The following is a 13,849-nucleotide window of genomic DNA, read 5'->3' on the forward strand; positions in this document are numbered from 1 at the left end:
CATAATACCCAAAAATCTTTATTTTTTTCATTCTGAAGCAAGCATAGTTATTAGGATGATGAATCTGAATATTTATTTGATGATATCAAACCAAGATTTTGTATTGTCTGGAATAAATTAGAAATGTAATTTATTGTCCCATAGAGAGAAACTTCAGGAAAAGGTAACTCAGAATTCAGTAATATTTCCATACTTTGTGGACCAACTGGGCTGAATTTATTTGATGATGATGTCTCAGTCTCAAGCATTTAATGGATATCAGCTTACACAGACCTAACATTTGAGTTTACATGTTACAATATCCTATCCATCCATTTTCTTATACCCTTATCCCATTGGGGTTAGTAGAGCTGTTGGTGCCTGTCTCCAGTTGTCAACGGGTGAGAGGCAGGATACATCCGTCCAGGAGGTCACCAGTCCATCGCAGACATGTTGGAATATGTTTTTTATTTTTAATCATCTCAACTTCACAGCATCTATTACCACTGAGGATGAAATATAATTTATTAGTGTGGGATAGTTGATTAGATTTTCCTCTTTTGCACTGCTGCCCATCGATATATATTAATGGATTGGTGATGCACCATTACCATGTATAGCCCCACTTTTCACTATTTGTATTGTGCTTTTCCTCGCTTTGTGCCGACTTTACTGTACACACAGACTCGTTACCATGGCAACAGACAACAGGAAGAGGAATCAACAAACCACAAAAGCACAAAAGAGAACATTCAGCCAGTTACAGTTTTATGTCTTCAGGTTTGCTGTTTCTTTTGTGATCAAGGGAGCATGTGTTCAGAGATCATATTGATCTGCTGGCACATTATGACGGTTTATTAGCGCTTAGATTGCCCCAAATGATCATCCTGAAACTCTGCGCAGAACTTTTAAGAATAATAATAATACACCTGCTCTAAACTTATCGCATCTCTGACAGTACTGTTTACATTGTATCCTACTGTATATTGGATATATAAAGTGCACAACCAGGGGTGATAAAACTCTGGACAAGCTGTACACAAACATCAGACAAGCATACAGGGCTAAACCCTTAGCACACCTTGGCCAGTCTGATCACGTGTCCCTGCTACTGATCCCTGCTTACACCCCCCTGTGGAAACGTGTCCCCAGTACAACCCGGACTGTCACCATCTAGCCTGAGGATGCCTCTCACCAACTACAGGACTGCTTCCAGAGAACTGACTGGGAGGTTTTTGCACATCAGGACCTGGAGAACTACACCTCAGCAGTCTTGGACTACATCAGGTTCTGCACGGACAATGTCACCAGGAACAGACTCATGAGAATCTATCCGAATAGGAAACCCTGGATGACTAAGGAGGTCCGGGGCCTCTTGAAAGCCAGGAACGCTGCTTTCAGGTCTGGGGACAAAGCACTCTACAGTTCTGCCAGAGCCAACCTGAATAGAGGCATCTGCCAAGCTAAGGCATCATACAGAGGGAGAATAGAGAAGCAGCTCAGGAGCAACAACACTAGGCAGGTGTGGCAGGGTGTCCAGCACATTACAAACTACAGATCCAGCAACCATGCACGGAGGGAACCACTTCCCTGGCAGAGGAGATGAATATCTTCTTTGCCCACTTTGAGGCAACACCTACCACAGCTCCATCACAGCTCCCTGTCCACAGCAGCTCTGCTCTCACAGTAGAGGAGTGTGAGGTGAGGCAGGTGATGAGGAAGTTGAACCCAAGGAAGGCTGCGGGACCTGACGGTGTGTCGGGACGGGTGCTTAAAGACTGTGCAGACCAACTGGCTGGAATCTTCACAAAGATTTTTAACCAGTCCCTGTCTCAAGCCACTGTCCCTTCCTGCCTAAAGTCCTCTACCATTGTCCCCCTGCCGAAAAGAACCAACATCAACACCCTGAAAGACTACCGTCCAGTGGCACTCACACCGATCATCATGAAGTGCTTCAAGAGACTGGTGCGGAGTCACATCCTCGCTGGCCTGCCTGCTGAGCTGGACCCTCTCCAATTTGCCTACAAAGCAAAGAGGTCCACAGAGGACGCTGTCCTTCATGCTGCCCTGACCCACTTAGAGAAGAAGAGGAGCTACATCAGAATGCTCTTCGTGGACTTCAGCTCAGCATTTAATACTATACTTTCCCAACGTCTGGTGTCCAAGCTAGCAAACCTTGGGCTCCCACCAGCCACCTGCAGTTGGATCCTGGACTTCCTAACAGGTCGCTCCCAGAGGGTCAGACTGGGCCCCCACACCTCCACTGCTCTGAGCCTGAACACCGGATCGCCACAGGGTTGTGTGCTCAGCCCACTTCTCTACACCCTCTACACTCATGACTGTGTCTCCAACCACCTCAGCAACAAGATCATAAAGTTTGCAGATGACACGACTGTTGTTGGTCTCATCTCAGGCGGGAAGGGGGAGTTGGAGTACAGGGATGAGGTGAAGTGGCTGTCAGAGTGGTGCGAAGTCAATAACCTGCTCCTCAACACCTCCAAAACAAAGGAACTGGTGATCGACTTCAGGAAGAACAAAACGGACATCCAGCCTCTCACCATCAGTGGGACCTGTGTGGAGAGGGTCCCAGTGTTCAGGTTTCTGGGCATGGAGTTGGAGGACAAGCTAACCTGGAGCACCAACACCAAGGAGCTGTTGAAGAAGGCACAGCAGAGACTGTACTTTCTGAGAATACTCAAGAAGAACCGTCTCCCCTCAGACCTGCTGCAGGCCTTCTATCACTGCTCCATAGAGAGTGTGCTCACGTACAGTCTGTGTGTCTGGTACGGCAGTAGCACATCCGCGGACAAGAAGGCGCTCCAGAGGGTTGTTAGGGCAGCAGAGAGAACCATAGGCTGCCCCCTCCCCACTATGGAACAGATTTACACTTCCAGGCTCCACAAGAAAGTTTTGGACATTTTAAATGACTCTTCACACTCTGGCCATGGTCTCTTCCAGCTGCTGCCATCAGGCAAGAGATACAGAGCAATAAAAACCAGGACAAATCGCCTAAAAAACAGTTTTTACCCGATGGCAATCACGGCACTAAATTCAAAGGCATAAGAACTTCTGCTCTTGACACCACTTTGTTAAAAATGTAAATTCTGTTGCGACACCTCCAGGCGCTGCAACCATCTTCTGATGTCTATTTATTTCTCATTTTGTACTATTTATTTCTTTATCTTTGTATATTATGTATATACACATAACCTGCATCTTAACTCGAGTCGAGCAAATCTCAATCTCGTTGTAATCTGTTGATGACAATGACAAATAAATCTTATCTTATCTTATATACATGTATAATATAGGATGCATTTATCAGCCAGCCGATTTATCGATCAGCCGATTTATTGATCAGCCGATTTATTGGCCAGCTGATTTTCTTAACTTTTGGGGATCGTGATCGACCGATACTTGCATGTGAAGCCAATTTTATCTCCTGACCTTATCTATCTCAGCAAAGGGTTAGAAATCATCCACTGTCCTCTTCTGTTCTACAATGAAAGAGGTTTGACTGACAGACCGGTCAACCAGGTCATGTCTGCACATTCACAGTTAACCATAGTTATCCCACTGTTACCAACTGAGTGATTTCCTTGCTATTTTTACCAACATTTCAGACAAAAAAACTGGTATTGGTCAAAATTAGCATATCAGTATTTTTAAAGACCGATAAGCTTCGATCGTCCAAAAAACTGCAATCGGTGCACCCCTACTTAAGATGTAATACATATATACATATTCATAACATTCTTTGATTAAATTAATTTTTTTTAGGTGTAATTACAATAGCTAAAATTTTTATTTATACCAGGTGAATTTCTCACCTGACAATGTGGACCGACACTGGACTGATTCTGTGCCTTTAAACAATTTTTATTGGAGAAGTTTCAAATAACTTAGAAGTTGATGTAAAAAATAGTGTTGTTTTTAGCCACATAAATTATCATGCTCAGCAGCAAATGCAGTAGCCATGGAACTGGATGTAAAAACATTAAGCTAAACAATGTCAAACATTGAGAAGTTTTAATTGTTGTTATCAAACGCTATCAAACATGCTGTTTTGAAGCCAAAAAAACACCCCTCAGAAACATACAAGGCAAACTACAAGAATCAACTCATTTAAAGTTAAAACTCAGTTTCACACAAATACAAACATTCTAGCATAAATGTTTGGTTGTTGAATTTCACCATTCAAGGTTGCTATCAAGCTAAGTTTCTATTAGCAGTTCCACAAATGTTTTGGATAAACATTACTTTACCAAGACACATGAAAACATACCTTTATAGTGTCTTTTTTCTGTTCTTCCTCTTTCATTGTTTTGCTAACTTTTCTTTCACTGGTGCTTTGGACGTTTGGATGTGCGCTGCACATTGCATGGCAGCTCATAGTACCAGTGAAACATGACCTGTGGCCACCAGGAACCCCCCAGGAGCATTTTCTTCTTTCTTTTTGTCCATAAAAAGAATGATTTTTTTTTATATTTGTCAAATATATACTATTCTAATAAAAATAATCCCAACTTTATAATGAAATGGTGTGTTTTTGTTAATAAAATCACATAGAAAAAAAATTAGAAAAGAAATAAAAATCTGTTCTACTTAGGGCGCCCCCTAACAGCTCCAGGGCCCGAAGCTGCCGCTTAGTTTTCTTATGCCTGGGGCCGGCCATGTTGATAAGGATGGCTGTACTTGTGGGAGTAAGAGATTAACGGAGACAGTTGATGTTTCGCATTTGAAAATATGCAGATCGAGTAATGTTATTGGCATGAGATTCAAATGACTAGGTCCTATTGAGGATGACACCCAGATTTTTAGCTGTAGGAGAAGGAGAAATTGTGGAATTATCAACTTTAATTATTAAACTATTACTTTTAGATAAGATAGACTTGCTGTAGAATGGTGTTGATGGTTGAAAACAATGCTTTGGAGTTCCCGTTACTTGTGCTGATTAAATTAGCATAGTTGTGATATCCACTCAGGGACGCCATATAGGGAGGAAATGTTAGGACAATTCTAAGTGCCCCTGACCGACAGGGAGCCCTTCACAATTTATTTATTTATTTTTTGTTTGTAGAAATAAAATAAAAAATGGGGCGATAATAATTTTATCCTTTAGGTTAAGCTGTTGTACTCATCGCCGGTGGCCTCAATTAAAACAAATGACATGGTGTCTTCGCCTTTTCGTCTTGGAAGGGGCACTAGGCAAGGATGCCCTCTGTCTCCATTGCTATTTGCTATCGCAATAGAACCTCTGGCCATCTGGTTGCGTGCCGACAGGGCCATGCAGAGACCTATGGAGGGGCAGGGACTCAAATTTAAAAAAGGGGCACATTGAACAAAAACTCCATACAACAACACAGCAACAACCCATATTAATCAAGAATTTATCATGCGGGGAAATGCAAAGCAAATATAGTCTATATTTTCCCCAACAGGTATAAAGTTTCTGTTTCTGCTGCTGACAGTCCTGGAGGGCTGATCTGATCTGAGACTGTAGCTGTTAAACAGACCAGAGGAGAGAAGGTCAAAGGTTATAAAGTTATGAAACAACCAAAATTGCTTCCATTTTACTAATTAAGCCCTAGTAATATCTATTTAACCTCTAGAGCAACCTGGCTGCAGACTGATTTATAGATCAAAAAAGCTCAAAGGGGTTAACTCTATATAATAGTTTGATGCTAGCATCTCTGAGATCTAGAATTATAAGACTGGAATATCAAGGCAAAGAAAACTCAGTAGCTGCTGGTAGGGGCCATTCAGGGGCCCCTAGAAATGGTTTAATTGTAACACAGACCATAGATCTAAACCTGTAGCATCATTTATAGAGAATGACAATGTTATTAAATTTGATTTAGACTTAGACTTAGACTTAGACTGACTTTATTGTCATTTTGCATGCACAGGGTGTATACAGAACGAAATTTCGTTGCATACGGCTCAGGACAGTGTTTTGAGGTTCCAATGTTGTGAGGTTACTCCAGAATAAAATAAAAAAAATAAAATAAAATAAAATACAGTATCAAATATGAATATAAATATGAATATAAAATATAAAGTGCAGGACTGACAGTAAAATGGAAGTTACTTAGTTCTGTACATGTGCAAGGTATGAAGTGGAGACCAGATTTTGAGTGCAGTCCAGTTAAGAGTTCAGCAGTCTGGCAAGTGGGAAAAAGCTATTTCGGAACCTGGTGGACCTGCACCGGATGCTGCGGAACCTCTTTCCAGAGGGCAGCAAGGAGAACAGTCCATGGTGGGGGTGTGAGGGGTCACTGATGATGTTTCGGCCTCGGGACACGCAGCGCTGGGATGAAATGTCCTGAATGGAGGGAAGGGGGGCCCCGATGATCCTCTCTGCTGTCCGCACCACTCTCCTCACTTTCTTCCAGTCGGAGGCGCTGCAGCCTCTACACCACACAGAGAGGCAGCTGGTCAGAATGCTCTCTATGGTGCTTCTGTAGAACGTCTTGAGGATGGGCAGGGGCAGGTGTTTAATACATCAGCTGAGTAAAATAAATAGTACATTTAGGATTTAATTAGGAAGTTTACTTTGTAAAACTTCAAACAATCATCTTGATAGCTTGATTGTTGTGTTACCATGGCTACAATATGGTGTAATCTTTGTGTTTGAATTGGGTTTGTTCACAAATACATCTAAGCAAATAACCAATAATCAGTGATTGATTTTAAACTCTGCCAGTAAACCTGGTCTCCCTCTCATAGAGTCACCTTATCTATATTTAAGCATGTTAGCGATGCTGAGGTTCTTAGTAGGACGGGTTCCGGAAGGAGGGGGAAAGGCCCCATATTACCTTGGGCCGGCCCTGGAGGAACAGCTGCTGCGATGTGCATCTCTGGAATCTACCTGGAATCTACCTGGAATCCCCCGGTGGCCCCTGTCAGTCCCCTGATGCTTTGGGGACATTTTGATTCAGTTCATTGTGGCATGTTTGGCTTTTTGCTGCGGTTCTAATTATTACTACAATATTTTCTCTGATGTTTATTTTGTGAACTCTAAATTCTCTGGGCCGAATCTTCCTTTAACACTTGAGGTTCTGCAATAAGTTCCATTTACAGCCCAGAACCTCCAGCCCAGATCCCGTCAGCAGTGGCTTTAACCCGCCTGGTAGAAACGTTAAGGATAAGCAGAGAGAACAGAGAGCAGGTAGTACCAGGTGGTACCAGGTGGTACCTGGGCTTTGAGCTGTGTTGCTACTTGCGGTGACAGTCGGTATCATGTCTTATATCAGGATGTCTGATATAAAGACAGATATTCTTTATATCTGTCGGTGGACTGACTCAGACTGCCTTTAGTGAACTGGGCTTTTAGCAGAATGATTAAGTTAAAGTCAGAAGTTTTCTCTGCAGTCGAAGCATTTATGAGTTTAGGGGCGAGGCGGGTTTTGTCCCGCTATTGCAAGGACGATTATGAAAATATAAATAAAAACAGTTTTTCTAACGTCAACATCAGACCTACGTTTTTATTCACAAACCAGTGTATGAAAAAATATTCTTGGCCATAATTTGATAGTTAGAGGACACAGATCCGTCCCCTCCTCCTCTTCACCATGGACCCGGAGTCTGAACAACATGGAGGCTCTGAGAGTCATTATTAGACTGATGGCAGAAAGAATAGTTTATTTTTACTAAATTATTATATTTAGCTAAATATTATTGCTGAGGGGCACAAACAGGCCTTCTGACATACAGATTAAAAATAACATAAAAAGAAATTTTAAAAAAAAACTCAAAAAGGGCACTAGGGGCATCAAGGATAAAGAGGGCAGGGGCTCAAGCCCCCCACACTCCCCCTCTGCACGTGCCTGCGTGCCGAGGAGGGCTTTAAGGGTATTCTGAGATCTGGTGTAACCCATAAGGTGTCCCTTTATGCGGATGACCTACTCTTATACATTTCCGATCCTCATGCATTCATGAGCAATAAATATTGTGCTATTATAAATATTGTGCTATTATCAGTATTGAACCAAAGAAAGCAAGTTTCAAGCCTTTAAAATTATGATGCTTTTTATGGGTCAAATACACTCTTTCTGTGATGATTCCAGCAAAATATCTTATATTGGGATTTTAAGAGATAAGGTCCTCAAATGTGTGGAGGCAGTCATTAATTAAACTAATCTCTACTATTACTCATTCTATGAGTTTACTGAGTCCTTTAAACAGACTTTCGATCTGGGATCCAGTAGTGAGGAAAAGGCTCTGGAATTTAAAGCAGGGCAATCGATCTGTTTCAGAGTTGGTCTTTGAATTCTGCACTTTAGCAGCTGAAACGGGGTGGAATAACGTCACACTTAAAGAAGCCTTCCACAATACTCTTTCATAGAAATTAAAAGACGAACTTGCTTACTTTGACGAATCTGACACTCTAGAGAAGTTAATCAATATAACAGTTTGTTTTGACAACAGAATGAGACAGAGGTCCAGACAAAGAACTGTTTCTTCCTCTGTCCCATTGAGAACCGAAACACCCAGATCTCCCTTCCGTTACTTCTGCCTGAGCCCAGGCAGATTGGTCGAGCCCGTCTTACACCTGAGAAGCTGCAATGTAGATGAGACACCGATTGCTGCCTGTGGGTCTCCCACTCACTTTATTTCAAATTGCCCGGTTCGCTGAAAAGCCGAGGCACATCAGTGAGTGTGGGGGTGCTGGCTGGAAAGCTCAGTAATCTTCATTTTACTATCCCCTCTTTGCTCAGTGTTCATCAAGAGATGCACTACATACTGTCATTCATTGATTCAGGGTCGGAACAAAACCTAATCAATCTATAAATTGTTAAACAGTATGGTATCCCGATTTAAAATCTCCCTTCTCCCATTCCAGTCAGAGACTTGGACAGAGGTCCATTAAGTACCATACCGATCACTTTCCTTGGTGGTCTCAGGAAATCATCACAAACCAATTTTATTTTTTGTTCTTCCTAGGAAGCCCGCTCCCCTTGTTCTCGGAACCAGAATTTCCAGATCTGTCCTCTGTTCTTACAGAATACCATGACCTAAAAAGAGCATTCAGCAAAACACTGGCTCTATCTCTACGTCTGCATTGTGCCATTGAACTGCTCAAATCAAATCACCATTAAAAACAAATACTCTCTTCCCCTGATTTTTCAGTTCAAAAACCTACTATCTTCTCCAAACTCGACCTACGCAACTTAGTTCGTATGAGAGAAGGAGACAAATGGAAAGCTGCATTCAAAACTCACATTGGACATTTTGAATACCTGGTTATTCTTCAGCGCTTACTTGAGAACAACTTGTTTGTAAAAGCAGAAAATTGTGACTTTTTTATATGTCTTCCTTAACCTTTTTGGGCTATATGTTGGAGGATGGACAGGTGAAAACGAATCTAGAGAAGATTTGTACCGTTAAGGAATGGACAACCCCAACCTCCAGGAAGCGGCTGCAGTGTTTCCTTGGCTTCGCAAACTTCTTCAGACGACTCATCAAAGACTTCAACCTTATTGCAGCTCCCTTAACATTCCTTAGAAGAAATCTTTCTCCTGGACTCAAGAAGCCGACCAAACCTTCTCAGACCTCAGGAAGATTTTTTTCAATGCTTTCATTCCTTTCTCAACAACAAACTTCACCCATTTGCATTCTTTTCGTTCAACGTTTCTCTTCGCCGTCATACTACCATCTAAAAAATATTGCTAAAATTATGTCCCCACAAGATTCTGAAAAATTAGTTCATGCCTTTGTTTTTAGTAGACTTGATTACTGCAATGCCATTTTTACTGGATTATCAAAAAAAGCAATAAGATAGCTCCAGCTTGACCAGAATACCGCTGCAAGAGTCCTTACTAAAACAAAAAGAGATCTGCATATCAGTCCAGTTCTAAGATCCCTGCACTGGCTTCCTGTTGCTCAAAGAATAGAATTCAAAATCTCCTTAATAGCTTACAAAGCACTTCATAATAGAAACCCAGACTACATTTCTGATCTTCCCCAGCCCTATATACCACTCAGACCTTTAAGATCATCCGAATCAAACCTACTAACTATTCTGGGAGTCAGAACTAAATATGGCTTTTCATTTCTATGCTCCACTGCTCTAGATTAAGCTTCCTGTTCATTGTAAGACTGCCCCTACCTTGAGTTTATTTAAAACAAGGTTAAAAACCTTCTTATTTGAAGTTGCCTATTCTTAATTTTTTTTATTTTATTTTATTCATTCACTATATTTAAAATTTTTAATGTTTACTGTGTCTATTTTTAATATGCTTGATTTTTTTTAACCATCTTCTTGTTGTATGTTGTTTTTAACTTTCTTGTACAAATACTTTGAATTGTCTTTGGCTGAAATGTGCTATATTAATAAAGTTGCCTTGCCTTGCCTTGCCTTAGCCTGAACTCTATTATAACATTGGTGACCGGGAACTCTTAGCTATTGAATTAGCATTGGAAGAGTGACAACACTGGCTTGAAGGCACAGAACAACCTGCCTTAGTTTGGACATACCAGAAAAACCTAGCTTATACATGTTCTACTAAGTGCCTAAACCCAAGACAGGCCCCAACATGTTTTCCACTCACATGGCATCCATTCAGAGATTGTATCCAATAGAGGGCCTCAGTTTGTCTCTCAGGTCTGAAAAGAAGACTTTTGTTGACTTTAATCCTGTCTTCCCTCTGACTTTCATCCCCAAACCAATGGACAATTTGAGAAAATGAATCAAGAGCTAGAAATTGCCCTGCATCATGTTTCAGCCTCTAAGTCTGGTTCTTTGAGCACCCACTTGCCTTGGGTGGAATATGGGCACAACTCTAATAATTTCAATCAGAAATAATAAGTAATCATTACAGACTCTGACTAAAATATCCATTAGTTTGATGTGTCAATTTGTGATGATAGGACAGTGCAGTCTACATGTGTAAATTTAGTGCCTTTCAATCAGATCAGAAGCAAACACAGAAGTTGTATGACAATTATTGCAAAGACACCGTTTTCCTTTCCCCTGTCAGACCAGGACAGCTATGACTGAATGTAGTGTGAAGTGCTTTGGGGTACCCTAGACTTGATACAGCACTATACAGACCATTTACAATTTAAAAACTCCTGTTGACTACTTTGCCAAATAGGGAGGTGGAATTTCTATATATATTTTTTATAAATGAGGACTGAATTCCACCCTACTTCTTAATGTTGCTATGGCATCAAAAATGGCATTGAGTATTTTTCCTAGTATCGGTACTGAGTTTAAAATTTAGTACCGACAACTCCAGCATTTTAACAGTGTTATAGTACAAGTACATTTCAGTGTGGAAGTTCTTTTTACCTTGAGGCCGTGAGAGGGTTTTTTATATTATTTAATTGCCCAGACAAATGTCACATACTGTCAGACACAAAATGTCTGTTTGGTCTATTTTGTGATTATATCAACATGCATCTAGGTTCTGGCTCAAATATAAAATTTCAAATTTTTTTTATACCAAAACAGATTTACATCTATGTTTTTCTTCCTTTCTTTTCTTAAAAGGAAATTACAAATGATATAAAATATATTATGATGTAATTCAGTGATTCTTGAGAAGAGAGACAAAACAGGTCCTATGGATAAAGCACAAAATTTGAATAAAATTATACACAAAATATAATTTGTTCAAATATCTGACTAACGTAACCTGGGCCATGTGAGCACAACAATGTATGTTTTTCTGGTGTTTGCTGAATATTTTTTTATTTTAAACATTGTAGTAGGTGGATGGTGTCCAAGCAGACACCCCTTGTCCTGGAGCAAAACTCAATACATTATAATAGTTTAAAACAATTAAAGGAATACTAAGATAATATATTATCTTTAACTTATGCAATTAAGTATAAGTATTCAAATAAATAATTATAAAAGTATCAATGAATTGAATTAAAAATAATTTTTATATATTTTCCAACTCCATTGAATTTGTCCCAAGTTTTTGTCAACACCGTCAGGCATAAAAAGAATGTAAAAAAAAATCAGGCATTATTGGGGGACATCAGAACTTCAGAGGACCCCATGACCTCTTCCTTTCTCTTCCTTTGCTAAGAGGGCTAGGTAGCTCTGGTTAGCTTACGTTATTCTTTAGTTTTTTCTTCTATTTTATTCCTAATTTGCTCGTCACAACTATGATGTGTCAACATCATAACTGACAATTTACAAAACTTTGATGAAATTTGATGAACCTCTTTTTCATCAAAAAAAAGAGGTAACTCTTACTTGTGTTTGCAAGTAAGAGGCATCTTTACATTTCCAAAACATTATTTGTCATATTTGTGTACATAAGCTTGAGGAATAATTGAAAAATAAATTGGGAAAATTTAAACCCATTTTGTCCCACATCTCAAGAATCACTGAATAACTATAATTTGGGATATTTACGGGAAAATAGTAATAGTAATGGAGCACAGCGGGAAAGAGGGTTAGAATACAGTAGTTTCCTGGCTAAAATGGGAGACTTGACAGGTATGGATCATCTGAAGCAAGAGTATTCTTTAAAGACTGTGTCTTAACAGTTAATCCTTTCTGCAAGCTATATTGACCTGTGACTGTTTTCTTTGTATCTTTAGGTGGCAGTAGTTGTGACAGAACCTGACTCAGAGCAAATTGAAGACATTTCCACACCACCGACTGAACCTCAGGTGGAACCAATTGAAGGCATTGCCACGGAATCCTGAACTGAGCTTTCACTGCTAAGAGTAGAAAATTTGATCGTCATTAATAAAAATTTTGTTTTCAGAAACTCCGTATGATTACATATTTGTTGATGGTTGCATTTGAAGTTAACTGGAAACAAATGATTTTAGGTTAAAAAAATAGCCCCAGTAATTTTTTAATCCTTTCCAATCCATTGTCCTAAGCTGATATATTACAAGTTTATAGGGAAATTTGGACTGAAGTTAATTCAGTTAAAGTCAATTAAATTAATTTTATTAGAAACAATTAAACTTGGGAAGCAGACATACAGTAACTGTAGATTGAACTTAAAGCTGAGACTGTGAGGTAGGTAAATCTTGTTAAGAAGTTCAGGAATCGGGATGTACTATACTCTGTGCATAGATGTGTCCACTCTATAATTCCATCTTCATAATTTGTGTTGTCTGCTAAAATACATTTTTATATAGCGCTTTCCTTGTCCGGTTGGTCATCCAATTTGCTTTTCACTAACAGTACTGTTCACTTGGCACAACTTCATCTGTACAGTTTTAACAGATATTGACATACACCCACTCATCAGCAAACTTACTCATACCACACACCTTCTAATTGGCACACAGTGTCTGATCCCTAATCTATAAGTCTTTGCTGCACTTTAATTACTAGTTAGAAATGTGAGAAATTATGCAGAGAAATGCTTGTATCCAAGTATTATTTATTTTCTTTTTCAAAGTGTTAACCACTGAGTAATCACGGGTTCCACGAAATGTAAACGGCCATTATTTCATTTGTAATTATAGAATAGAATTGAATTTTATTCTGCTTATAATTCAGCACAGCTTGCTACTCATGTATACTACGCACTGCTGTCACATTAGGTCTACTATCTTCATATGAATGTATCAACATTGCAATCACAGTAAAAATAAAGTTAATGATTTGAAAACTCAAACAGTATTCATGATTGATTTTTCAATTACCATGAATTTCACTGCTGTTGTGAATAAATAATACTAATGGTAAGACAACAGCTGAAAGGCCTTTATTTTGTCTTTGCAACATCTTTTATCCAAGAGTTTCCTTTAGATCCAATGGAAACACCTAAAACACAAGGTGGATGTCATAGAAGAAATGTTAAAGGGAACACCAAGTCAGATAAATATTTTAAAGCAATGGAAATGGTTTCTCAGAAAAGTGAATATTCATCATGTGGAAGTG

At 39.6% G+C, this 13,849-nt stretch overlaps 1 protein-coding gene across 3 annotated transcripts in view; it reads left to right on the forward strand.

Annotated features, from left to right (window-relative positions):
• LOC116731151 (uncharacterized) overlaps positions 1-13,583 on the forward strand; it is a 49,216-nt gene extending 35,633 nt beyond the window's left edge. For all 3 annotated transcript variants that reach the window (XM_032580700.1, XM_032580696.1, XM_032580699.1), the window contains one exon: positions 12,544-13,583. In XM_032580700.1, the coding sequence (XP_032436591.1) occupies positions 12,544-12,651 (108 nt within the window). In that variant the 3' untranslated portion in view covers positions 12,652-13,583. The remainder of the gene's footprint in view (positions 1-12,543) is intronic.
• Positions 13,584-13,849: the final 266 nt, after the last annotated feature.

The sequence above is a fragment of the Xiphophorus hellerii genome, chromosome 13 (genome assembly GCF_003331165.1).
Source record: "Xiphophorus hellerii strain 12219 chromosome 13, Xiphophorus_hellerii-4.1, whole genome shotgun sequence".
Lineage (NCBI taxonomy): Eukaryota > Metazoa > Chordata > Actinopteri > Cyprinodontiformes > Poeciliidae > Xiphophorus > Xiphophorus hellerii.